At 49.2% G+C, this 26,468-nt stretch overlaps 2 protein-coding genes and 1 long non-coding RNA gene across 3 annotated transcripts in view; 2 read left to right on the top strand and 1 right to left on the bottom strand.

Annotated features, from left to right (window-relative positions):
* Nucleotides 1-2,018: 2,018 nt before the first annotated feature.
* LOC125927230 (uncharacterized) lies at nucleotides 2,019-25,878 on the bottom strand. Its single transcript, XR_007459277.1, has 4 exons — nucleotides 25,458-25,878; nucleotides 13,124-13,280; nucleotides 7,751-7,847; nucleotides 2,019-6,985 (listed from the first exon to the last, which is right to left on the bottom strand). It is a non-coding gene; the product is annotated as an uncharacterized LOC125927230 (long non-coding RNA).
* On the top strand, nucleotides 7,984-21,842 carry MEFV (MEFV innate immunity regulator, pyrin). Its single transcript, XM_049637383.1, has 10 exons — nucleotides 7,984-8,324; nucleotides 11,191-12,027; nucleotides 13,577-13,956; nucleotides 14,383-14,478; nucleotides 17,581-17,811; nucleotides 18,179-18,201; nucleotides 20,118-20,233; nucleotides 20,413-20,445; nucleotides 20,796-20,828; nucleotides 20,994-21,842. Exons 1-10 carry the CDS (start codon nucleotides 8,048-8,050, stop codon nucleotides 21,545-21,547), a joined length of 2,580 nt encoding a protein of 859 aa, XP_049493340.1. The 5' UTR covers nucleotides 7,984-8,047; the 3' UTR covers nucleotides 21,548-21,842.
* Nucleotides 25,879-25,965: 87 nt separating the features above from the next.
* ZNF200 (zinc finger protein 200) overlaps nucleotides 25,966-26,468 on the top strand; it is a 17,100-nt gene continuing 16,597 nt past the window's right edge. Inside the window, exon 1 of the mRNA XM_049637384.1 lies at nucleotides 25,966-26,125. The gene's annotated coding sequence lies outside the window, so the exon portion shown is untranslated. The remainder of the gene's footprint in view (nucleotides 26,126-26,468) is intronic.

The raw sequence follows: 26,468 nt of genomic DNA, 5'->3' as shown, positions 1-26,468 counted from the left end.
ATGACCCAAGTCCGATCTTCAGCCCTGCTCCAGCCACACCCTGGAAGCTGGCTGGTCTATGCAGGGCAGAAGCCTGAGGACTCACCAGTCCTATAAAATAAATAGACTGTTCTTACTCCTTGCCATCAGATTGGCAGAGGATGCCCCAGAAAGCTGGGGAAACAGTGAGAGGTTCCTGTCCGCAATCACCTTCCTCTTATGGATAGGATGTTTTGTTGGTTTTGATTGCCTCTAATCTGGGCCCCACTGTGGAAGAATCTGGGGGCTTTAAAAGCTTAAATGTGGTGTAACCTCTTTCAGTCTGCTGGTTTCCCTTCGAGTAAGGTTGCCAGTGCCATTTGGGGGAAGTGTTTGCACTAAAGTATATGCCTCAAGCTTCAGGAAAAAGAGATTAAAAGATTCTCAAGACAAAAGTTGGTGCTTAGATTACCCTTCAGTCTTAAGGCTTGGGCTAAACGAGCAGTGTTACTACCCATCCTCCTAGGGGCAGTGATAGCCACGGGGATAGGGACATAGGCTCTTGTGTGGGACTAACGAGTGGCCAACTCCCTAGTGTCCCTACAGAGCCAAATAAGTTCCCTGGCAGGAGTTGCCCTCCAGAACAGACGGGCACTTGACCTCCTCACTGCCAAGAAAAGGGGCACCTGCATCTTCTTCAGAGAAAAATGATGTTACTTTATAAACCAGTCAGGAACAGTCACAACCAAAGTCAGGGAACTGAGAGAAAGGACCAGCCCGAAATAAATAAAGATGATGCCCTCTAATACGGCCTATATCCGTTTAAAGGGGCATCAAAGGGGGGAATGATAGGGGGAAATCTGTTATAAGACGGCCAACAGGACTGATAGGGGAATTCCAGTCCCTGCCACAAGACTCCTGTTCTGGGTTTTTTTTCCCACCCCGCTTGCGGTGCTCAAACAGACTATAAGTTGTCCCTGCTGCTTAAGCTCAGGACTCAGACCTCTGGAGAACGATCTCCTCTGAGCCCACCAGTGTAAAATAAACCTCCTGCCTTCCAAGATCTCCCAGTGCCGCTTGGTTCTTCTGCTGGGTGATCCGGACCAGTTTCCGTAACAACACTACCATGCAGGTGACAGTCTGGTTATGCTTAACCTGAGACTAGGAAGTAGTCTTGATGGGAAGGACTTAAACAAATAGAATGTTGGAACTAGCAATACAGATACACCTAGTGGAGTGTTCCTCCCTCGATTCTCCTGCAGTATACGCGGACCAAAGATCTTTCTTGAAGGTGAAATATGTAAGACAATGAAAAAGTACGGGCGCTTCGACTGACGTGAGCATCTATGGCTAGAGGTCCCTACTAGGTTCCCCCAGGTGGACTTCAGGAACTCCATGAACCCCCTGAAATGACACACGAAACTGCAGGTGCTGGTGTTTTCCTGAACAAAACCATTATCTCTATGGCTCACGGCACTTCCCTACATTTTTCAAAATGAATGATATAGAAGGGTTTAAGAATCTCTACCCTAGGGGTCTTGCTGTTTGAAAACCAACAGAACGGCAGTGCTGGCGACGGGCTGAGTGACCCATTTCTTTCAATGCTCCCATCAGGACCAGAAAACGACGGTTTTCTCCCCTCTCTGGAAGCCAGGAGACAAGGGCCCGGGGCAAGGGTGCCCCACGACCTGCCCGTCCTCGGCAGTGGGCACTCGGTAAATACTTGCCGTAAACACGAGTGAACGAGGTCTACAGGCTCGTACAGAGCGGAGGGCTGGGGGAAGCAAAGGCCGCGGCGCAGCCCCCGCGCACCCACGTCCGCCAACCTCGGGCCACCGTGGACCGCGACCACTGCCACTTCTCGGCGTCGCGCAGGGGATACCAGCGGCGACCGCCGCGCCTCCTTGGCGCTCGGCGCGGGCCGCTACGGGCAGACGCAGGTATAGGCTGCGGAGGCCGCCAATCCCGACCACGGCGCCGTGCCCCAGCGCCCCCTGGGAGACGTAGGCCCCGTGAGCCCGCCCGCCCGCCCTCCGATTGGCTTTGCGTACCCCCGGAGCCCTGGGAGACGCAGTTTAGGGCACGCCGGCCCGGCGCGGGAGACCCGGGCCGTGACCGCGCGGCCCGTGGGGCGCCAGCCCCCTGGGCGGGTCGCGTCTCCTCCCGCTCTCCCTCCCTCGGGTCGAGCCCTCGCGGCCACGGCGGAGACCGCGTGCGGTGTGGTTGTCGCTCCCAGCGCCTGGAGCCGACACTTCCCTTTTATCCTCGGGCTGCTCTTCCCGTACACACACCCCGTGCTGCCCGAGCAGCCTCCCCTGGGAGCGATTCTCCCACGGGGTTGCTGCCGGGCGTGAGACCCGCGGAGCGGGGTCTTCCTGCCCCCACGCGCCGAAGTGAGTGCGGCCGCGGGAACCGCGCGCCGTGGGCGGAGGGCGTCTCGGAGGTGATGGCTGTTCGGGGACGGGGATCTTCCGTCCGCCCCTCGGACGCCAACCACGACAAGCCCGGCGCTGAAGGAAGGTGATACTGACTCACGGTGCCAGGCTCTTTTGCATACATTATCTCACTGAAATTCCCAAACCACCCATTTGACTTAGAGGAGACCAGCTCAGAGAAGTCGAATAACTGGCCCCCGGTCACACAGGTCCTAGATCTTGGAGTCCCGTTTTTTCCCCCCACTACTTTGTGCACATTGGAGACTCAACGACAGTTTCAATACAAGGTGCTGAATGACCGAAGCAGCACTCGGGGCAGCTTGGCCGCGGGGAGGGGGGTGGGGTGGGAGGCGGTAAGGAGACAGGGAGGTGGGAGTGAGGGCAGGATAATGTAAACCAAACCTCAAAGGATGCCAAAGAAGGGAGAGCAGTTGCCTTCTAGGCAACTGGGTTTTTCTCTTCACTAACCTGTAAGCCTTTGACGGTCAGGGACTGTACGCCCACAGCCAGCCTCCTAGTAGGGTCCCTAAAAATATTGTCAGAACAAATTTTTTTCAATGTTTTAAATTGTAAAATGTCTACAAAAAAAAAAATTGTAGAGAATAAAACGAATACCCTCTTACCCTCTATATAGATTTAACAATCAGAATAAATGATGTATAGCACTTTGTACCTTATGAAGCTTCTTACTGGGCGTTAGTTAACATATTGCAAATGAAACTCATTGGTGAACCAACCAAGGAACTATTCGACACCACAACTGCACAACATCCACAGTTCAAGGCCACCCACAGTAGCCTACCTTGGGGATCTGGCTTGCTCTCCGTTTCCATCCTGCTCGGGAGGTTGTAGGTGGCCAAAGAACTCGGTTTGTTCTCAGAAAGCACAGTTACAAATATGTGTCTCAATGGGAGGTTCATTGCCTGGAAATTCACTTTGAACTTGAGAAGTTAGCCTCTCAAAGTCTCAGATTTCTCCCTTAAAATTTAATAGACTGGAGTGTAGGGAGAGTTGGGTCACAATGGGATCTATTATTTTCAGCATCGTATTAACACAGGAACTCACTCTTCCATGATCTTGCCAATGGTTCGTTCTTTTTCTCAATAACAGATATGTACTATATTTAAATACCATAAACCTTTATCATGATGGTTGGGGGGGCAGGACTGATACCCCCTCGAAGGCAAAGCTAATTATAAAATACTTTTTAAAAATGTTTTTTTTTTTAATTTTTTTTAACGTTTATTTATTTTTGAGACAGAGACAGAGCATGAACGGGGGAGGGTCAGAGAGAGGGAGACACAGAATCTGAAACAGGCTCGAGGCTCTGAGCTGTCAGCACAGAGCCCGACGCGGGGCTCGAACTCACGGACCGCGAGATCATGACCTGAGCCGAAGTCGGACCCTTAACCGACTGAGCCACCCAGGCGCCCCTTAAAAATGTTTTTAATGTTTATTTATTTTTGAGAGAGAGAAAGAGATGAAGTGCTAGTGGGGGAAGGGCAGAGAGAGAGGGAGGCACAGAATCGGAAACAGGTTCCAAGCTGTCAGGGCAAAGCCCGATATGGGGCTCTAACTCATCAACTGTGAGATCATAGCCTGAGCCGAAGATGGGTGCTTAACCGACTGAGCCACCCAGGTGCCCCTCAATCAAACATTGTTTTTTTGTTTTGTTTTAATTTTTTTTTTTACATTTATTTATTTTTGAGAAACAGAGTGAGACAAAGTGTGAGTGGGAGAGGGGCAGAGAGAGGAGACACAGAATCTGAAGCAGGCTCCAGGCTCTGAGCAAGCGGTCAGCACAGAGCCTGACGCGGTTCTCGAACCCGCAAACTGTGAGATCATGACCTGAGCCGAAGTCAGATGCTCAACTGACTGAGCCACCCAGGTGCCCCCCCTCAATTAAACATCGTAAAGACATTCCGAGAGGGGCGCCTGGGTGGCTCAGTCGGTTGAGTATCTGACTTTGGCTCAGGTCACGATCCCATGGTTCCTGAGTTTGGGCCCTCTGTGGGCGGGCTATAATCTTCTTTGCACGTTTTTTCATTAAAAAAAAAAAAAAAAATTACTGGAACCTCAAAAAATGGAAGCGTAGTGATCTTCTCTTGACCTAGAGGCCTCAGTGGCATCAAAACACTACCTTATAAGTCCATGATCCAGAAATGCCCGTGTTGCAAAATTATCACTGCAATTGCAAAATATCCTGCTGTGGACTGGAAAGCCCAACTTCCTACCCAATCCTGTCGTTTGTACGTGAGCCTCAGCTCAAAGGAGTTTCCCGGCAAGGGAAGACAGGGCATGTTGTTGTACTATTTGGTTTCCGTCTCGGCAGGGGGAGGCTGCCTGCGAGGTAGCTGTGCTACTGCCTTCTGGAAGCTTGTACAGGTCCTGGTCCCAGAGACGCACAGTCAACACCCTTCTTGCCCAACCTGAGAATATCACACATCTAACATGTGCCTCACGCATATGCATTTGGATCCATCCATTTTTTTAGAGAATATGTTGGGTTTGGGGTTATTTTTCTCAGGAGGATCCAGAGAACCAAAAGCACTGGATACTCTGTAACAATACGAAGTACGAGGACTGACTGGACAGTAAGAAAAACTCAACTAAGCAGAACTCAATCTAAGAACGATCCCAGGCTGGTCACACACTGGCAGGTGACACACGGTGCTGTTTGTCCTGCCAGGCATCGGAATGTTGTAACTGACCTGTGGTCAGAATGACCATTTTGAGCCTCCTTGGTCAGCTGGAAAAAGTGACATTACTGGTTAGTGAGGAATAGTAAAATAATAAATTATTATCATGCACGGGGCGCCTGGGTGGCTCAGTCGGTTGAGCGTCCGACTTCGGCTCCGGTCATGATCTCACAGCTCGCGGGTTCGGGCCCTGTGTCGGGCTCTGTGCTGACAGAGCCTGGAGCGTGCTTCTGCTTCTGTGTCTCCCTCTCTCTCTGCCCCTAACCCACTCGCATTCTGTCTCCGTCTCTCTAAAAAATAAGCAATAAATACATACATACATACATATCATGCAGATGGACAATATTGCAAAGTGGCTAAAAGAGGGAGTTTGAATCCTGGCTGAGTCACTGGGCAAGTGGCTAAACCACTAATCCTGGCTGTAAATGAGGATGATGAATCCTGCCCTAAGGGCTGCTGCAGAGATTCCAGGGATCATGCGTAGAAAGCAAGCCGTGCCTGGTACAGAGCACGCGCCGCTGGAGGGGAGCTGTGTTACCAACCAAACATCTGTAAGCCGAAAATTTCATGACAAAGACAGAAAGTTTAAACCAGGACTTGCAAATGACACCGACTAAGTGACAGAAAAGTCACCACTTTGCATATACCATTGTAGCAAATGATTTAGGAAAGGACTGCCGCCAAATGCCAAAATCATGGGGTGAAAGACATTTCCACACACTCGGGCTACTTATTAATTACAAAGAAAAAATACAGACATCCCAGGGAATGCCTGCATGTACCCTCAGTCTAGTAACAAGGAGACACCCAGACAGATCTAAACTGAGGGACATTCTGCTTGGAACGCACTTTTCAAAAACATTGTCTTGACAGAACTTTAAGAGGTGGGTAAGTGTGAGAGTGTTCTAGATACAAGCAGGCCACAGAGATGTGACAACTAAAAGTGATGCAGGATCTCTGACTCAGCCCCGGATCAGGAAGGGGGAAAAGCTGTCAAGGACATTATCACCACGGCAACTGAAGAAATCTGATTATGGATTCATTAAACTATGATAATGATGTTAATTTTGCAGAGTGTGATGACTGTATTCTGAGTATTTAAAATATCCTTGGGGCGCCTGGCTGGCTCAGTCAGGGGCGACTGGCTCAGTCAGTTAAGAATCCGACTTCAGCTCAGGTCACGATCTCGCAGTTTGTGGGTTCGAGTCCCATGTCAGGCTCTGCGCTGACAGCTCAGAGCCTGGAGCCTGCTTCGGATTCTGTGTCTCCCCGTCTCTCTCTCTGCCCCTCCCCTGCTCATTCTCTCTCTCAAAAAATAAATAAACATTAAAATAAATAAAATAGTATCCTTATATCCTCGTTCTTAGTACTTAGGGTATCTGGTATTTGGAGTAATATCTGATAATGTTTGAGATTCATTACCGAATGGTTCAGAGGGGGAAAAAATGAAAAAGAAACTTCATGCATGTGTGTATGTAAGAGAGAGAATCACCAAGTACTGGAAGATGTGAACAGTTGGTGAATCCAGGTAACTCTTCTCGACTTTTCCGTAGGTTTGAAATTTTTCAAAACAAAAAGTTGGGGATAAAAATCAGGGTATGCAGAAAGACAGAAGCAGTTAACTGTGGCAGAAGTCAGCTCACCACACATACGACTTGCGTTAGCTCTGGAGTGACTTCTAGAACCCCACACTGGGCCATGAGCTCCAAAGGACACCTATGCCTTTTTCACCCTTCTTTCTCCAGCATCCTGGCATGGTGTCCAAAATATGTGTTTAGGGCACCTGGCTGGCTCAGTCCATAGAGCATGTGACTTTTGATCGCCGGGTTCTGAGTTCAAGCGCCGGTTCAAGCATTCTGAGTTCAACTGAGTTCAAGTTGGATGTAGAGCTTACTTTAAAAAAAAACGACGACAGGGGCGCCTGGGTGGCGCAGTCGGTTAAGCGTCCGACTTCAGCCAGGTCACGATCTCGCGGTCTGTGAGTTCGAGCCCCGCGTCAGGCTCTGGGCTGATGGCTCGGAGCCTGGAGCCTGTTTCCGATTCTGTGTCTCCCTCTCTCTCTGCCCCTCCCCCGTTCATGCTCTGTCTCTCTCTGTCCCAAAAAAAACGTTGAAAAAAAAAAAATTAAAAAAAAAAAAAAAAAAAAAAAACGACGACAAAAAACTTGTTACACAAATGTGCATGGACCAGCACCCTCCCTCGGAGGTATGCCCTCAGGAAGCCAGGGCAGAGTAGGAAACAAATCAGTTTGACATTTCCACGCAAGGTGTTTTGAGGCCTTCACGATGCTGCAAGTACCAGACAGCTGGACCTACACCAGCAAGGGTGACACCAGGGCTTGTGTCCTGGCAGTGCCCTTCTGGCTTCGCCTCCTTCTTGGTGAGGGAAGGGCAAAGCTTGTGGGGCTGCATTTGTTGATTCCATCCCCCCCCCCCACATTTGCTCTGGAGAGTCAATAAAATCCCAGGAGTCTGCAGGAGAACAAGTGGCCAAGGGGACTGACCCTTTTCCTCTTCAGCGTGGGACCAGGGCTTTGTTCCTATTCCCCACGCCCGCCCCCATATCCTGGGAGGAGAGAGGGAAGCATCTGAGTGCCTACTCAGGATGAAGGCTCTGGAATCCGATCCCAGACCCCCTTCCACGCACACACATATTTACCCGATGCTCTGCAGGCCGGTATGTGGAAGTGAGGGGTGGGACATCTGGAGGACCATGTGTCGGGAAAGGCGTTGTGCCCTCCCAGCCCTCTCCAAACCTGTCAGAAAGAGAACATGAGCCAGTGATGACACTGGGAACAAACAAACAATGACACTCACAGCTCCATTTTCACCAGAGTGCAGAGTGTTTCCTGTGCCTTTTCCGTTATTTCACAACCTGTCTCTTTTTACTCACCCTCTGGGCTCCAGGACAGAAGCTGTTTCAGACATCTGGCTCCGGCCTCTCCTGGTCAACACCATGATCAAGACCCCTAGTGACCATCTGCTGCACTCCCTGGAGGGGCTGGTGCCCAATGACTTTGAGAGGTTCAAGTTTAAGCTCCAGAACACCAGCCTGGAGAAGGATCAATCCCGGATCCCCCGGGGCCAGCTCCAGAAAGCCAGGCCAGTGAAGCTGGCCACCCTGCTGATCACCCACTATGGGGAAGAGTGTGCCGTGCGGCTGACCCTGCAGGTCCTGAGGGCCATCAACCAGAACTTCCTGGCAGAGGAGCTCCACAAGGCGACTGACCCAGGTAAGCAGGTCCCATGCCCTTGCATCCTGCAGCACGACTTCGGGCTGTTCATGGGGTGGGGCGGAGGTGCAAGAAAGAACTTGGTTCTGGACCAGTGTGTTGTGACCTGAGGATTAGGAGTCCCGGGTTTCCCAATGACCCCAGTGACACTGGCCGAGCAATTCCTTTCTGCCGCTCAGGTCTTTGGAGCTGGGTGAGTATAGCCAAAGCTCCCAAAGGCTTAAAAAAAAAACAAAAAGACTGAGATTCTGACTGTGGGACAGAATCAGAAGAGGCAGGAGCTAGATGCCTGATCTTACAGGATCCTGTACTTCCTAAGTGCTTAACGCTTGTGGACCGACAAGTATCTTGGGGAGGGGACCCACCTAATTTCTTTTGAGCTCTCTGACCCATTTCACAACGGTATTCTAAAATTCTCAATCCTTTTTCTTCCTTTCCTCCATCTTTTCTCTTCCCTTGTTTTCCTCCCTTCTGCCTCTTGTTCTTCTGCTCCTGTTTGGTTGTAAGTTTCTGATTTCATTACACTGTGATCGACGAATGTGACCTATTTGATGTTTGCTTTTAAAGATTTTTTGTGTGTGAGATTTGGGGGGAGAGCTAATACGTGGTCGGCTTAAAAAAATATTCTTTCTCACTTCTCGGCCTTTTGGCTAAGATCAAGTGTAAAAAAACATACTCTTTAGTGTTTGAGTATTTCTTCTACCTCCAGACTCCAAGGACACATTAGAAATGCTTTCCATGTGTGTTTTTTGAAGTAGAAATGTTTATTTTATTTTTTCAAAGTTTTTTTTTTTTTTTTTTTTTTTTTTTTTGGGACAGAGAGAGACAGAGCATGAACGGGGGAGGGGCAGAGAGAGAGAGGGAGACACAGAATCGGAAACAGGCTCCAGGCTCCGAGCCATCAGCCCAGAGCCTGACGCGGGGCTCGAACTCATGGACCGCGAGATCGTGACCTGGCTGAAGTCGGACGCTTAACCGACTGCGCCACCCAGGCGCCCCTAGAAATGTTTAAATAACATGGAACTTCCTGCTCTTTGAAAGAGTGATGGATTAAACCGTAACCGGAGTCTAGAGTCATTTGATGAGAATTTTTTTTTTTTTTTTTGGATGAGGAGAATTTGTAAGTTACTTTGTTATGTTTTAAAACCTGGTTATTAGCATCTTCAGGGCTTTCCCCCGAGTTCTGGAGCCAGTTCCAAGAACTTAACATTTTCCTAGGAAGCAACATGTTTTTACAACAGCCAAGTGTTTTAAACCACTCTGAGGTCATTTCAATAAGAGCTTCTTCAAACGAAACATTAAGGTGCTAATTACAAAAAATCTTCATTTCTTTACTAGAGTAGCAGTTTTCAAGTTACATCCCAGGAAGATATTTCAGGGATTCTTTGGAATGTCAGCAAATACTTAATTCAAATTTTATTAACTTTTCGGGGCGCCTGGGTGGCTCAGTCGGTTAAGCGTCCGACTTCGGCTCAGGTCACGATCTCGCGGTCCATGAGTTCGAGCCCCGCGTCGGGCTCTGTGCTGACTGCTCAGAGCCTGGAGCCTGTTTCAGATTCTGTGTCTCCCTCTCTCTCTGACCCTCCCCCGTTCATGCTCTGTCTCTCTCTGTCTCAAAAATAAATAAATGTTAAAAAAAAAAAAACATTAAAAAAAAATTTTATTAACTTTTCTAACTCACAAAACCAACAATTTCATATTAACATGTGTCATTAGGGGCGCTTGGGTGGCTCAGTCAGTTAGTCTGACTCTTGGTTTCGGCTCAGGTCATGATGTCACGGTTCATGAGTTCAAGCCCCGCATCAGGCCCTGTGCTGGCAGCATGGAGCCTGCTTGGGATTCTCTCTCTCCCACTCTCTCTGCCTCTCCCCCGGCTCATGCTGTGTCTGTCTCTCTCAAAAAAATAAATAAAAACTTTAAAAATAAACAAATAAAATAAAATGTGTCATTAACTGAATTTTGAAATTCTGGAGGCCACCAGGGTGACAGTTTGTACTGCACTTGAACTCTTTTTTTATGTAGACCTTGGAATTAAGGCTTTCCTGTCACTTCTGTAGTGAAACTATATCCTCAAATTTCCAAGCAAATAGTTAAAAAAAAAAAAAAGTCACCATTTAGACTTACTCATCTGTGTGTTAGGATTTTCTTCACATCGTGAAACCAAAGAATAAAACAGAAGTGAGTTTCTGAAGTTTTAACAGAGTCCTTCAAAACCTGTTTTCAAATTTTTGTGCCAAACACCTTAATACTTCTTTATTGAAGGATTTTATAAGTGAGCTTTGTACATGTATAATCATGCACACACTTATAGAAGTAAACTAGGGTTTTTATGTATTTTATGTATTAAGAATCCTGTGTAAGACTTTATATTGGATGTTCTCCTGTCAAAGACGTTTGAAAAGCACCATTTGGGAAATATATAACAACTAATTAGCATTTTCTTAATTGATGGTAATTGACTGCTGTTGCCTAGAACGCTCTGAACTTCTGTAATTTTTTTTTAGACAGAGCACGAGTGGAGGAGGGGGAGAGAGGGAGAGAGAAAATCTTTTCAAAATTTATTTGTTTTTTAAAAAGATAGAACGCACATGGGGGAGGGGCAGAGAGAGAGAGAGAGAGAGAGACAGGGAGACACATATTCGGAAGCAGGCTCCAGGCTCGGAGCTGTCAGCAGAGCCCGATGCGGGGCTCGAACCTGTGAACCACGAGGTCACGACCCGAGCCGAAGTCGGACGCTTACCCGACTGAGCCGCCCCGGTGCCCCAAAACCTCTGTAATTAAGAGGATTCCCCTTCTCTCCCTTCTCCCAACCCCTGGCCTCGAGCACCACACATCTTCATGCCTTTGCATCTTGCTGTCTTTGCAGAGTCTCTGATACAAGAAAGTGGCGCAGATGGTTCAGCAATGTCTTGTTCCTCCGGGGAGAATAAGCCCAAAGGCCTGAGGATACCAGATGTCCTGGAAGGTGACAGGCAGCGGCAAAGTGGTGACGGGGCCCCCAGTCTGCCATCCAGCCAGCCTGAGGCTGGAAGGGGGACCCAGAAGAAGCCTCAGGGAAAACGGAGAGATCAGAAGACCTCTGAAGGCCTGGATATGCTGGGCAAGCCAGGGGCTAGGAACGCGACTCTGTCCTGCAGGAAATGCCCATTCTCTGGCAAGCTGCAGGGGGAAAGGGGGATCGATCCCAGCGTCAGGCTACGCAGGAATGCCAGCTTAGGAAGGCTCCAAGGACTGAACTATGGGTCGCTTCCTGGGTCCCTAGGAAGGACAAAATCCAAAATAAATGAAGCACATTTACCTTCTGCACAGAAGCGCCCCAGAAGTCTTGAAATTACCATTTTTTCAGGAGAGAGAGAAGTCCCCAATCCAGAAACTCTTCTGTCTCAAGAGAAAATGAGAAGTGACAATCCAGACTCAGCAGCCACCCTCAGTGAAGTGGCCACTCTGAATGTAGGGGCTACTGTGACTCCAGAGAAAGGCGTTAGGAATCCAGAACATTCCATGAGCCTGAAAGGGGGAGCATTCAGGAATACACTTCCCAATGTATCGTTGACTAGAGCAAAGACGACGTGGGAGCATCCAGAATCTACAGGACCTTCTAAGAAAAACAGAATTGGGGGTCAAGAACCCCCTGAGGCCTTGACAGAGGTGGTAGGCGGTGAGCTCCATGAGCCTTCAGATCCAGAAGTTCCTCCTTCTTCAGGTGAGAAAGGACCCCAAAACTCACAAGACCTGGCATCCTTAGAGATGGTGACCAGTGCAGGTGTTCCCGCACAAACCTCCTTTTATCCCCACTGTATTTATGTCACCAGATGCCTGGGTTTCCCCTGACATCCCCGACCCTTTGGGAATCTGAGGTAGGATGTGAATCCTGAGAAAATGCACGTATGCACATCTTCACAAAATGCTGCATCAAAGTTCAGCAAGTCAGTTCTTAGACACCCTGAAGTCCTTTAGAATTCCAAGGGATTCGTGGACTCCAGCTTGAGCATCTGGGAAAGACTGGGTAAAAATACCCGCTTCTCACAATGACCCCATGGCAGTATGTCACGGGGCCGAGATTCTGCCATTCACCCCTCTCTCTGGGCAGCAAGGAGAGCTGCTGGCTAAAATCCTAAATCTCTTTCACTTAGGAGGCAGAAATTAGGATTGTGCTGGGTTGTGGGTAACAGAAATGCCAACGTAATGCAAACTGACACAAGCTAGAAGTTTGTTTCTCTTTCATATACATGACTCACAGGTGGTTCATAACAAGGAACCAGGCTCCTCCTGCTTTTCTGTTCCACCAAGTTGGCTCTCAAGCTCATGGTCTCATTCCGAGCAGCAGGGTGGAAGGACAAAGGAGAAGAGTATCACTTAGGCAAGATTTCCAGAAGTTTCTAGAAGCTGCTCGTGATGCCTCCATTTATATCCCTTTGGCCAGAAAGCAGTCAAATAGCCACACCTAACAGCAAGGGAGGCTGAGAAATGTAGGGGTTTGGAGGGGGGTTGGGGGTGGGAGGCAGCCATCAGTTGATGGGAAGCAATCAATTCTGTGATAGGAATTCCTGGGACCTTGTGAGAGAGGGCGGGAGGGGACTGATAGATCGTGTTTCCGTTTCTTGTACCTCCTGTCATTTCTGCCTCGTGAAGTTGTGCTGTGGTCCTGGGGCACAGCTGGTCGCAGCTGTTTGTCATCATGGTGGGTTAAGCCCTTCAGCCTTATAAAGTCAAATCCCTTTCTTTACTTCTGCTTAAGACTTCCTGAACTGGATGGGAGGAGAGGTCTTTCACTGCACACACACTTCTCAACTCCTTACCATGTGCCATCGACTCTCCTAGGGGTCAGGCTGCGAGTAAATCCACGTCCTCAGGGAGATCCCGCTCACGTCTTGAGCAGCCTGGGCGGTTTTCAGCGGCAGAGCAAACACTGGTCAGAATGTCTCGCTGCCTTTATATCACCTGCCAGATCCGCGTCTGTGTGGGAAGAAGGCATAGAATTTATAACAAAAGACCCTTCTTTAGGATAAATACCCAAGGATTGCAAGTCTCAGGACTGCCCTGAGATCTAGCCCTTAGCCCTCAGTTCCAGTGGGCGGTTGACTGCCTTGCTGGAGCGAAGTCAGGGGAGGACAAGCTAGAAGCGGCCACAGTCTAACCAGGAACTCGTGTGTCCCAGGCGTGGGCTCGCTCCCTCTGCTGTGCTTGGTAGCACCCCTGCATCACACCTTGGCTTTGTCACTCAGGAACTTTTTCCACTGCCGTGTCTCCAGGGAAGCCACGGGATGACGCTGTGTATGTCCTTGGCCGTGCCCAGGAAGGAGACCCGGTTGGTGGCACGCATGTGCGCGATTCCTGCAGACGCTCCGTGGCTTCTAGGGATCCCAAGACCTCAGACAGCTGCTCAACTAGCTGGCTCCAGAGCCAGGCCCCACTCTTGGTAAAGAACTCAGGAGACTGCAAGCAGCAGGAGGGCCTGCAGATGACCAGCTTGAGCCCCAAGGCCCTGCCACAGTGTGAGCGACATATGAGGCAGGCCCAGTTGCTCTTCTGCGAGGACCACAGGGAGCCTATCTGCCTCATCTGCAGGCTGAGTCAAGAGCACCGAGGCCACCGAGTGCGCCCTATCGAGGAGGCTGCCCTGGAATATAAGGTAGGGCTTCCTGTTGTGGCCGGGGGCGGGGGGCTTTCTCTGCCAGTCACTGGGACATGCCAGGGCAGCTTTATTTTCCCAACGACCCTGGGGGGTTGATGCATTAGCCAGCATTCTTGGGTTGTAAATGACAAAACACAACACAAACCAGACCAGCAAGGAGGGAATTTAGTGGTTCATGTAGCTGAGATCCGAGGGCACTGGCTTCAGGCATCGCTGAATGCAGGTGCTCACAGGTCTTTATGAATCTCTCACCACTTCTTGGCTCTGTTTCCCTTGTGAGATGGATTCATTCTTCCTCTTTCCTGGGCACCCTCCCTATGCTCTTGGCTGCAGCACCATCCGCCTTACTCCCTACAGCAGATTTTTCCCTCTAGAGTTGACACCAACTCCAAGTTTAAACTTCATAAAGTGCCCCTTTTCCAGGAGCAAATTCAAAAGCAGCTGGAGTATCTGAAGGAGTTGAGAAAATCTGGGGAGGAGCAGAGATCTCAGGGGGATAAGAAGACCGCGGACTTCCTGGTAAGGCCAGGGGTGTTCTGTGGCCAGTCCTCGCCTGGATTCACCCCTACAGAAGGAGGGAGGGGACCAAGTGTGAGCGGGGGGGGGTCCCCAAATTATGTTCTGGTTCATAGGGAAACAGAACTGATCACATATTTAGAACCACCTGCTTTTGGGGCTCCTGGGTAGCTCAGTCGGTTAAGCATCTGACTTTGGCTCAGGTCATAATCTCACGGTTCATGGGTTCGAGCCCTGCATCGGGCTCTGTGCTGACAGCTCAGAGCCTGGAGCCTGCTTCGGATTGTGTCTCCCTCTCTCTCTGCCCCTCCCCTGCTTGTGTGCACTCTCTCTCTCTTAAAAACAAATAAACATTAAAAAAAAATAGAATCGCCTGTTCTTGACGGGGCAGGAATCCAAGGATGAGCTTGCCCCTGGAGAGGGAGACCCACCTCCAGCAGGGAAGGGAATCTCCGAGGGCCCTGTGTTTCTCATACTCGCCGCAAAATGGTTCAGCAAATCTAACACCAGTGGCTGTTGCTGAGGGATGGGATTGAGGAAATGGGAGGTGAGACTTTTCCATTTTGTTTTATTTTTTTTAAATCTTATTTATTTTCAGGGGGGAGGGGCAGAGAGGGGGTAGAGAGAGAATCCCCAAGCGGGCTCCAGCCTGTCAGCGGGGGGCCCCACTCAGGGCTCAATCTCACGAACCGTGAATTCATGACCTGAGCCAAAATCAAGAGTCAGATGCCTAGCCAACTGAGCCACCCAGGTGCCCCAAGACTTTTCCATTTTAAATAGTCCTCTGTATCGTTTTTATAATTGTTGTCCATTTTATTTTTTTTACAAACACCATATTGATTTTTAAAATTCAAATGGTTAAAGTCGACATTTCCTTTAAAACTGTCACTCTGTGGTGCCACGTATTTCAATAAATACACTTGTGGGCCTTCCTCTGTGGAACTTGGACACATAAGTTGCTTCCTTTTTCCCTGCAGGCGAATTCGCCTCCCCGAATGAGCCTTAATTTGCCTGATGCGTTTCTGTGGCCTGGACACCATCTCCTACCACACCACAATGGGGAACAGGCAAAGATAACAAAGGGCAGGAATGGGGACAGGCATGGCATTGGCCCAGGTGTCTGACTTTTGGGAAACTCATGAAGTGTAATAAAAGAAAACCCTATAATCCTAAGTGGCTTGGAACGTGTGGGTGAAGGAGAGGTCAGGGATGCCCCTGTCATGAAGGTGAGGCAGAGCCTGGGTCGCAGGGAAACTCAGGTGGACAGGAAGGTCTGCCCTTCCCTTAAGACACTCAATGACATGAGCCCCTGTAGAAAGGTGATGTTGTTTTCCCCTTCTGTTCTTCCTCCTTCTTTCAACAGTCAAAAAAATTTTTTTTGTTTAATCATATGGTAGGGGGAAGGGGAAGCTCTTTTTTATAGCGCAATGCCAGCTAAAACAAATATAGAAGAATAATTGAATTAGAAATTTTCCAGGGACACCTGGGTGGCTCAGTCAGTTGAGCGTCTGACTTCGGCTCAAGTCACGATCTCACAGTTCATGAGTTCGAGCTCCACGTCAGGCTCGCTGCAATGAGCGTAGAGCCCACTTCAGATCCTCTGTCCCCCCCGCCCCCGTCTCTCTCTCCCCTCCCCCACACCCTCTCTCTCAAAAATAAACAATAAAAAACATTTCCATTATACGAGCACCAGTATAAGAATTGACATCAGCAGGGATCATCGACAGATGCTAAAAGTTTCAGCAGGAGATTGTAAGAGAACAGGATACTGACTCCTCCAATTACTTGATAATTATAAAGAAAATAATGTATATTTACAGTGGAGAGATGTGATAGACCCCTCCTCAACCAAGTGACGATCTCAGTCTCACAATAACAGTGAGGGGCAAAGTGGACACTCTGCCTCCCCGTGCGATGTGCTAGGGAAGCCAGAGCACTAAGTATATGGTATTCTTGTCCACGACATGTAGCCGAATTTAATCATGGGCAAAACTATCAAACGATTTTAGAACAGTAAACATGACAACTGGCCTGTCCTCTTTAAGAAAGAAAAAAGCCAGTGTTGCTACCATCAACAACCACCACCAAAGGTAAGGAGACATTTTTGGTTCAAAAGGACCGACGATGCTTTTGAGCCAAAAATGAAATGACTTTTTTTTTAAGTCCAGATCCTAGAGGATCCGAAGGGGTTTCTCTCTCCACGGAGGAAGGGGGAGGTGCCCTAGAGCCACTTCACCTCTCTGCAGGAACTCTCTAGTGATGAGGAGAAAGAGGGTGGTAGAGTATGGACCAAGGGCTGACCTCTGTGCAATGGTAGCGGAGGTCAAGTTCACTTCACATGAATGGACGACGGCCTCCATTCAGAGCCACACTGAAGACCTTCTACATGCCAACACTTTGACAGGGAGTGAGGTCTCCCTCCTGGACGATCTGGTAGTTATAACCTCGTCCATTTATGACCCCAGGTAGAGGCCATCCGCACACTGGCTTTCAAGGAAGAAAGACGGTGACACCGGGTATCTTAGTGTCCTGTGGCTGCCGTAACAAAGTGCCACGGACAGAATGGCTTAAACCACAGAAATATATTCTCTACAGTTCTAGAGGCCAGAAGTCCAGCATCAAGTTGCTGGCAGGATTGGTTCCTTCTGAAGGTTTTGAGGGAAAGACACATCCCGGGATTCTCCCCTCAGCTTGTTCGCCTTCTGCCTACGTTTCTTCACATGGCGTTCTCCCCGTGTGTCTGTGTCCCAACTTCCCCACTCCAGGATGACCTCATCTTAACTAATTGCATCTGCAATGACGCTGTTTCCACATAAGATCATATTCTTTACGTAGTAGAGGTTGGGATTTCAACATAGGTATTTGAGGGGATACAAATCAACCCATGATACTAGGTGTCAGGGCATTTTACGAGAGCCAGCCCCTGCCACTCTCAGTCTGTTCTGGAAGGTTCTGTCCATTTTGCCTCCTGCTCTGAAATGCAGGCCTCCAAGAAGCTGAGGAAGCCTGCCTCTTACCCATCGCCAGGAGGTGGGCTTCTGGGGATTCTCTGGGCATACACATCCAGCACACTGCACAGACCCCCTACACCTTTCTGTTCCCCAGAAACAAATCGAAACCCGGAAGCAGAGAATCCGGCACCAGTTGAAGCAGCTGTACCATTTTCTGGAAGAGCAAGAGAAGTTCTTCATGGCCTCCCTAGAGGAGCTGGGCCAGACCATTGGCCACGTCAGGGAGTCATACAGCACCCGAGCGTCCAGAGACATCGCCCTTCTCAATGAGCTGATTGGGGAGATGGAGGTCAAACAGAGCCAGCCGGAATGGGAGCTCATGCAGGTGAGTGTGGTTGGACCCGGCCTTCCCCCGCCTGCTGTGCCCAGCAGGACGACATGGGCTCCCGGCACTGCAAGAGTTCTACCCAAGCCAGTACAGGACGAGAGTCTTACGCCCAGATCCCTTTGACGAGCTCTCAAGAGCCCAGGGTGTCCCAGCATTCAAGGGATCCCCTGGCATCTCTGAGAAGAGAAAAGCAGGGCTTGGGTGTGGTTCTGCTGCAAGCCCCACTGGGCGATGAGAATTAGAACCGGGGAGAGGTGCCCACTTTTACGGATACCCTGGGGCTGAGAGATCGGGAGGAAGGGTCAGGAGTCAGCACAGCCCCTAGGAGACTGGTAATGGAGAGCTTCCCTCTTTTCTCTCCTAGGACATCGGAGTCACCCTGCACAGGTACCGAGAGGTTCCCTCCTGTTTCCTTGGGTGTGCTACAGGAAGCAGTAGGGGAGGCATTCCTAGGAGGGAGATGCTCCCAACCCCGGGTTTGTGACTCCTCCTGGGCTTCTCCCATCTCCTGCAGCTTGCAAAGGCCTTTTTGGATTTGTGTAGGGAAAATGGGAGTGTGATCAGGAGGAAGAGCACGGGCTGAAGACCGGAAAGAACAAACACAGCCTGTGGTGCTAACGGTGGTTCCTAAGAAACCTCCCTAAAGGCGAATTGCCTCACCAAAACTGTTCCTGCAGAAGCGCCTCCCTCGCTGAGCCCAGAGTGCTTATGGGGAGGGAAACGCCTGCTAAGGGCGGAGATGCTACGCCCAGCCCACAGGGGAGGGAAGAGAAAGGGAGAGAGGACGACAGGGGAGGGAAGAGAAAGGGAGAGAGGAGGCTGGATGTTACAGTCATCCTGGGAGCTTTACAAAAGCCTGACATCCAGGCCCTGGCACACAAATTCAACCCAAATCTCCAAGAGTCTGACCCTGGCATCATTTTTCTTGTCCTTTCCCCGTTTTTTTTTGTTTTGTTTTGTTTTGTTTTTGGTTTTTTTTTTTTTGGTGGTGGTGGTAAAACATATCTTACATGAAATTTACCACTTTAACCATTTTTAGATGTACAGTTTAGTGGCATTAAGTACATTCGTATTATCGTGCAACCGACACCACCCTCGTCTCCAGAACTTTTTCATCCTCCCAAATGGAAACTTCATACTATTAAACCTTAACTCCCCACTGCCCCCTCACCCAACCCCTGGCAACCACCAATCTACTTCGTGTCTTTGTGAATTCGACTACTTGAACCGCTTCAGAGAAGTAGAATCATTCCGTATGTGTGCTGTTGTGCCTGGCTTATCTCACTCAGCGTAATGTCTTCAAGGTCCATCCACATTATAGGATGTATCCGAATTTGGTTCATTTTTTTAGGCTGAGAAATACTCCATTGTATGTAGACACCAATATTGTTTATCCTTTCATCCATCAGTGGACACTTGGATTGCTCCCACCTTACAGCTTTTGTGAATGATGCTGCTACAAACACATCTGTTTGAGTCTCTGCTTTCGATTCTTTGGGGTATATACCCAAAAGTAGAATTGATGTGTCATATAGTAATTCTATGTTTGGTTTTTTTGAGGAACCATTATACTATTTCCCACCGTGTCTGCACCATTTTACGTTCCTACCACCAATGCACAAGGGTCCCAATTTTTCCAGGTCCTTGCTAATACTTGTCATTTTGATTTTTTTCAAAATAATCATAGCCATTCTAATGAGTCATATCTCATTGTGGCTCTTTGTTCTTATTGTCATTTCTATTTCAACAGCAAAAGACCGAAGAAGTGTAATTAATTTGACCTAGCTAATTCTGGGCTGAACATTTCAATATCAGCACCATTTTCAGGCCACTGTTAAAACTGATTGTGGTTTTGATATCAGTGTTTTTTAAAAACCCCTAGGTCATGCCAATCTGGGGCCAAAGTTGAGGACCAGTGTTTAAAACTGAAACTCCAGAGAAGACTTTCTTTGCAAAACCCAGGCAGACTGGGTGTGCCCTGTGGAGGTTGCACCTTACTTCCACCTCATGGGAACTACCCCTAGGCTCCCGCCTTCTCTGGCCAACAGTCTTTTTTTAATTTCAGAGAAAGAGAGAGTGCTCATGGGGGAGGGGCAGAGAGAGACAGAGAGAGACAGAGAGAGACAGAGAGAGACAGAGAGAGAAATCTTAAGCAAATTCCAAGCTCATTGTAGAGCCTGACTCGGGGCTCAATCCCATGACCCTGGGACCATGATCCCAAGATCATGACCTGAGTCAAAATCAAGAGCCAGACGCTCAACCGACTGAGCCACCCAGGCGCCCCAACAATCTTTTGCCTCTAGGGCCAAGATGGTGACTGTCCCTAAGCCATGGGCCACTCCTCCAGAGGTGGAAAAAAAGATGCACTTGTTCTACCAGAAATCGGAGTTTGTGGAGAAGAGCATGAAGTACTTCTCGGGTAGGTGGGCTAGGAAGAAAATGGGAGGTACCTGCTGACTTCCTCCCTGAGATCCACATAGCCCAGAACCCCCTGGCATCTCTTCCCCATCTCCCACGGCCATTCTGACGCCACCTTCAGCCTCTTCCTGATCTGTCCCTAGCCACGGAACCTAACTCAACCTCCCTTTCTTCTTTTAGAAATTCTGCATTCAGAAATGGACACCATCAACGGTGAGTATAGTGGTGGTATAATGTGCTTGCCAGGGGTTACTGTGATATTCCCTGTGCTGGACTTCTGGGCATTATTTAGAAGAGAGAGAAACACGCGTATCAAAGGCAGAAGAAAGCCCTCATAGGCTCTGTACTGGACTTGTTGGTTGGGTCGTCTCATCAGACCACAGAGTCTCCAAGGCAGACCCTGGGGTCTGGGAGGAATGGGGTTAATCCAAGCAGAGGAAGCAAGGTCCTGAGCTGGGATGGGGGTCCTTGTCTGTCCTGGTTGCAGTGACCAGAGTAGACTTAGCCTCTCTGAATTGGGATGCTCAGGGTTCCCCCCTCTCCCATCTTGTTTTTCTCTATAGTTCCAGAACTGATTTGCGCTCAGACACATGCCGGTAAGTGCCCAGACCAAGGCAAGTGGCCTTCACCTGCTGGGTCCCCGTGCTGACCTCCACTGAATTCTAGAAGAATGTCCCTTTGCATGTTTCCTGGAGGTGGGGAGGACCCTGTGGGGATGTTGCCCATGGACCCCCAGCTAGGTATTCTAATTCTCTCTGCAGTTAATGTGATTCTGGACACAGAAACTGCCCACCCCAATCTCATCTTCTCTAATGACCTGAAAAGCGTGAGACTTGGAAACAAGTGGGATCGTCTGCCTGACAGTCCAGAAAGATTCGATAGTTGCATCATTGCCCTAGGCCTTCCAAGCTTCCTCTCTGGCCGCCATTATTGGGAAGTGGAGGTAGGAAACAAGACAGGGTGGATCCTGGGTATCTGCAAGGCATCCATGAGCAGGAAGGGGAACATGACTCTGTCACCTGACAATGGCTATTGGGTGGTGATGATGACAAAGCGAAGCGAATTCCAGGTGTCCACCATTCCCCCAACGCGCCTGCAGATGACGGAACCCCCCAGACGTGTCGGCATCTTCCTTGATTACACCACCGGAGACATTTCCTTTTACAATGTAACAAACAAGTCCGTTATCTACACATTCACCGGCTTCTCTTGCTCTGGGCCCCTTCAGCCTATCTTCAGCCCTGGAACACATGATGGAGGGAAGAACACGGATCCTCTGATCATCTGTCCAGTGGGTGGCCAGGGGCCTCCCTGAATGCCCAACACTTTGCATCTCTCTTCTGGCTCCCAGCCTTGTATCTTGAATCCGTATACTCGACTGTCATTATTGAACACTTACTGGGTTTCAGCTGCTGTGGGTAATATATTGAGTAAGAGAACAGCGTCTGTGTCCAAAATGCCTATGGGATGGTAGCAGAAATAAGCTAGGTACACGAATATTGGTAAAACAAGAGTGAAGAGAGCACATGTACTGATGATACCTCAAGGGAGGAAGTACATGGCTGTTGCTTAATAAATCCTTGTATGAATTAGCACCCTAAGATGCCCCCGAGACAGAGACCTCACCCTCAGGTTCCCTCAGAACTCTATGGCAAAGATGTGTCCCTTCATTCCATCCCCCTCTTTTCTTGAGGACTTGGAAAGCTGAAAAAATCAATCAAGCAGACTGGGCCTCATAAATAAACCGATTTGAAAATTTGGTCGTCATCGCACTCGGTTTGCACTCAATTTGTTGTCACTTAGTCGATCACTGTGAGATCCCACTTCCCTACTGAACACCACGAGAGAGATGGAGCTGCTCGAGTGGGAAAAGAGACACACATTTCAAGTGTCAGCTTTTTAAAAAAATCTGTCCTGATCCATGGAGAATCTGTGGAATATTGGGTGTTCTAGTTCAGGTACTCCCTCTGTCATCCCCCATTTAAAGAGATGCAAAGAGAAAGGATGTAAGAGGGAGGGAGAAAAGAATCAAAAGAATATTAGGCTCTAAACCTCTCCTACTCCAACTCATCTTTCCACTTTCATGCTAGAACCTAGACTGGACTCAAGTTCTCCACAGTTGTGGCCAGAACGTGAAACAAGGCCTTGGTTCCTTCCTGGAGTTTGGTTCTATGCACACAATTGATACTCCCACACAGTTCGTGTGTTCTATTTGCTTAGCTGTTCCCAATTTCCCCTCGATGAAACCTTGCCATGAACATCTTCCTGTATTTTCTCCACCACCTCCCCGTACATATATATCTAGATATGGAACTCAGCTGTCTGTAGTTCCATAAATATTTTTATGGAACTACATAAATATTTTAGATACTAAACATTTGTATTTGTAAGATGAAAATTTCCGTTGTTTTTTTTTTTTTTTTTCATTGAGATAGAATTCACATACCATAAAATCCACCCTTTCAAAGTGTATATTAAGGGGCACCTAGGCATGCAACTTCGGCTCAGGTCAAGATCTCACGGCTTGTCACTGTGCTGACAGCTCGGAGCCTGGAGCCTGCTTCGGATTCTGTGTCTCCCTCTCTCTGTCCCTCCCCTGCTTGCGCTCTGTCTAGCCCTCTTAAAAATAAGCATCAAAGTATGTATCAAGCGGGTTTTAGTATATTCACAATATGTAGAAACATCAGCACTAAATCCAGAATATTTTCATCGCCCCCAAAACAAGCCCTACCTCCACTGGCAGTCACTTGCCATTCTGTCCTATCCCCAGCCCCTGGCAACCACTACCCACTTTTTGTCTGTGTGGATTTGCCCGTTCTGGACACTTCATGCCAGTAGAATCGTACAATATGCGGGCTTCTATGACTGGGTTCTTTCGCTTGGCATGTTTTCTAGGTCCATCCATGTTAAATGATGTGTTAGTACTTCATTCCTCTTTTTATTGCTGAAAAATAATCCATTGTAGGGACACACTACATCTTGTTTAGCCACTCATCAGTTAATAGACATCTGGATTGTTTCTTTTCAGCCATTATGAATAATGCTGCTATTCCCATACAAGTTTTTGTATGGAAATATGTTTTCATTTCTCTTGAGCTTATACCTAAGAATGGAATTGCTGGGCCACGGTAATTCTGTGACATCATTCTGAGAGACTGACAAACTATTTCCAAAGTGCCTAAGCTTCTTTTCAAATATTAATGGCCATTTAGTTTTCGTGACTTCATAGCCTTTGCCTTTTGTCTTTTATCAGTTGGCAGGAGTTCTTTGTATGTTGGCAATGTCTAATTCTTTATCTGGTCTTTCTTTTACAATTGCTTTCCAGTCTATTCATTATCTGACTTTATTAATACTGTTTTTTAGGTTTTTTTTTTAATGTTTATTCATTTTTGAGAGACAGACAGAGACAGAGCATGAGCAGGGAAGGGGCAGAGAGAAGGAGACATAGAGTCTGAAACAGGATCCAGGCTCTGAGCTGTCAGCACAGAGCCTGATGAGGGGCTAGAAGTCACAAACTGCGAGATCCTGACCTGAGCCGAAGTCAGATGCTCAACCGACTGAGCCACCCAGATGCCCCAAAAGTTTTTGTAAAATACAGTTACACAGGATTATATTTTACTTTAAGGCATTTCAGTTTCTTGTTTTGCGTCTACATTAACGTTCTTTTGTGTTCTTTTACTGGTTATTAAATTCCATTTTTTTGTGTACAGTATAAGGAAACGAGCCTTACTTTTTTTCCAGAAGAAGAGACAATCTTTGCTCAGCATCATCTATTTTACACTAAGCTGAAATGCTACCCTTCATACAGGTTCACATACATTCAGGTCAATTTTGGCATTTACTATTCTTTTCTACTGTTCTATTTATTTACTCCTAGTTCAAATCATACTGATCTTATTTATTTTGAGAGAGAGAGAGAGAGAGAGAGAGAGAGAGGAGGAACGTGAAGGAGGGGCAGAGAGGCAGGTAAAGAGAGAATCCCAAGCAAGCTCCACACTGTCAGCATGGAATCTGATGTGGGACTCAAACTCACTAACCATGGGATCATGACCTGCATACTTTTTTTTTTTTTTTTTTTGAGCGGGCAGGTGACAGAGAGTGCAAGCACAAAGGAGGGGCAGAGAGGAAATCCCAAGCAGGCTCCGAGCTGTCAGCAAGGAGCTAGACGCAGGGATGGAACCCACGAACCATAAAATCATGACCTGAGCTGAAATCAAGAGCCCCACTTAACTCACTGAGCCACTCAGGCCCCACCAGCACCCTTTTTTTTTTAGTTTATTTATTAGAAAGCACACGCCTGAGCAAGGGAGGGGCAGAGAGAGAGGGAGAGAGAATCCCAAGCAGGCTCCATAATGTCAGCACATAGTTCAACACAGAGCTCTGCCTCACCAACTGTGAAATTATGACCTGAGCCCAAATAAAGAATTAACCGACTAAGCCACTCAGGTGCCCCCAAACCATACTGCTTTGCTTGAAGGAATTTTTGTTGCTGTTTGCTTTGTTTTGTTTCTGATGCCTGGAAAGGCAAGTATTCTTTATTTTTACAAACACTTGTGGTAGAACACAGTTTTGACACTACTCTGTAACATATTAAAAAAAATTTTTTTTAACGTTTATTTATTTTTGAGAGACAGAGCACGAGTAGTAGAGGAGCAGAGAAAGAGACAGAGAATCTGAAGCAGGCTCCCGGCTCCGCACTGACAGGCTGACAGCAGTGAGCCTGATGTGGGGCTTGAACTCCCAAACGGCGAGATCGCGACCTTAATCGACTGAGCTACCCAGGCGCCCCTTCTGTAACATATTTTAAACCATGGCTAAGTGAGTCACCTACAGTCAAGGTTAAGAAAAAAAAAAAAAATTGTATTTTTACTTTTGTCATCCAGCCGGAGGCTGGTGTTGCTTAGAGGAATAAGGCAATCCCTGCCCCGAGGCTGTCACAACCCTGAGCAGTGCCTCACTGGGGAATAAACCGAGTACAGGAACAACGCAAGGAGAAAGGATGCTTAGGCCTCCGTGAGAGGCTGAGGACGGAAACGAAGGCGACTGGAGAAGGACCACTAGGATTTCTCTGAAAACAAGATGACCCGTTCAGAACGCACGGTAGAAGCTGGCAAGCAGGGAAAGGGAGGGTCGCCCGGCTCTGACCTACGGGCCGCCCCCGTCAGGAGGGACAGCTGGGACAGGACCCAGAACCCGGCAAAGACCTCGACCCTCCACCCACTCACCGCCTCTGCAGTCCTTTGACCCACACCGGACGCTCTGGCGGAAACAGCCGCCGCCTCGCGCAGATCTTCCGGTCCGAGAGGCAGCCCACATCCGGCCGAGCCGCCGGGGTGGGGTGTGGGTGGGATGGGAGTGGGACTGCCCCGTCGCCACCGCCGCGCCTGGCGGTCTCCCGTTGGCTATTTGGGGCCGAACTACATTTCCCAGCAGGCCATGGAGCTACGCCGCCGGTACCTGGAGAGGTGCCAGTCCGTCATGGAGGACTGGGGCCAGCTTTCTGCCTTTCGTCTCCCAAACAGAGCCCCAGACACAGCGGCTGCCGCCAGCCTAACCTCCCTCTGTCGCTGAGAGGTCTGTCGCCGGCCTCGAGCCTCGCCTTCACAAGAGCAGACTGCTCGCTCCGAGCGGGGAGACCAGGCTTCCGCACCGGAAACGAAGTACCGGTCGTGACGTAGCAGCTGCGGGGGCACCCGGTCTCCCAGAAGGCACCGCGCCCGGCCGTGCTCCTGAACTGACGGCGGCGCTCGCCAATAGTCGCCGGCGGCCCGTGAGGGCACTCCGAAGGGCGAGGGGAGGGCTTGGCCTCTCGCGCCCAGTTTCCCCGTGTCTCTGCGCCTGGGTCTCTGGACCGTCCCCTGCAAGCTCCCAGAGGCGGCACAGCCCCCGAGAGGTGAGGGGCTCCGCGAGGGCGGGAACCAGGCTGACGCGGCCTCTAGGGAGCAGAGCTTGGTCCGTTGCTGGGGGTGCCTGACCGCCTGGGGAGCCGGGAACGTACCCCGGGCAATGCCGCTGGCTGGTCGTTGTGGTAAAGGTGCCCCTTGGCCGGTGGGAGAGGCTCCAGAGTGGGCCTGGCCTGCTGGCCCCTACTGGGATGTCCCTTGCCGCTCTCCACGGGGGTCTCACGGCGGAAAAGTCAGCAGGCCATGTATGGACAGCTCTTGCGGCCTTGCGATTGCTCCTTGAGCCATCAACTGCCCCCCCCCCCCCCCCCCCCCCCCCCCCCCCCCCCCCCC

The sequence above is a fragment of the Panthera uncia genome, chromosome E1, assembly GCF_023721935.1.
Source record: "Panthera uncia isolate 11264 chromosome E1, Puncia_PCG_1.0, whole genome shotgun sequence".
In the NCBI taxonomy this organism is placed as follows: Eukaryota; Metazoa; Chordata; class Mammalia; order Carnivora; family Felidae; genus Panthera; species Panthera uncia.
The sequence above is the reverse complement of the archived record's forward strand: the minus strand, read 5'-3'. Positions and strand labels throughout refer to the sequence as shown.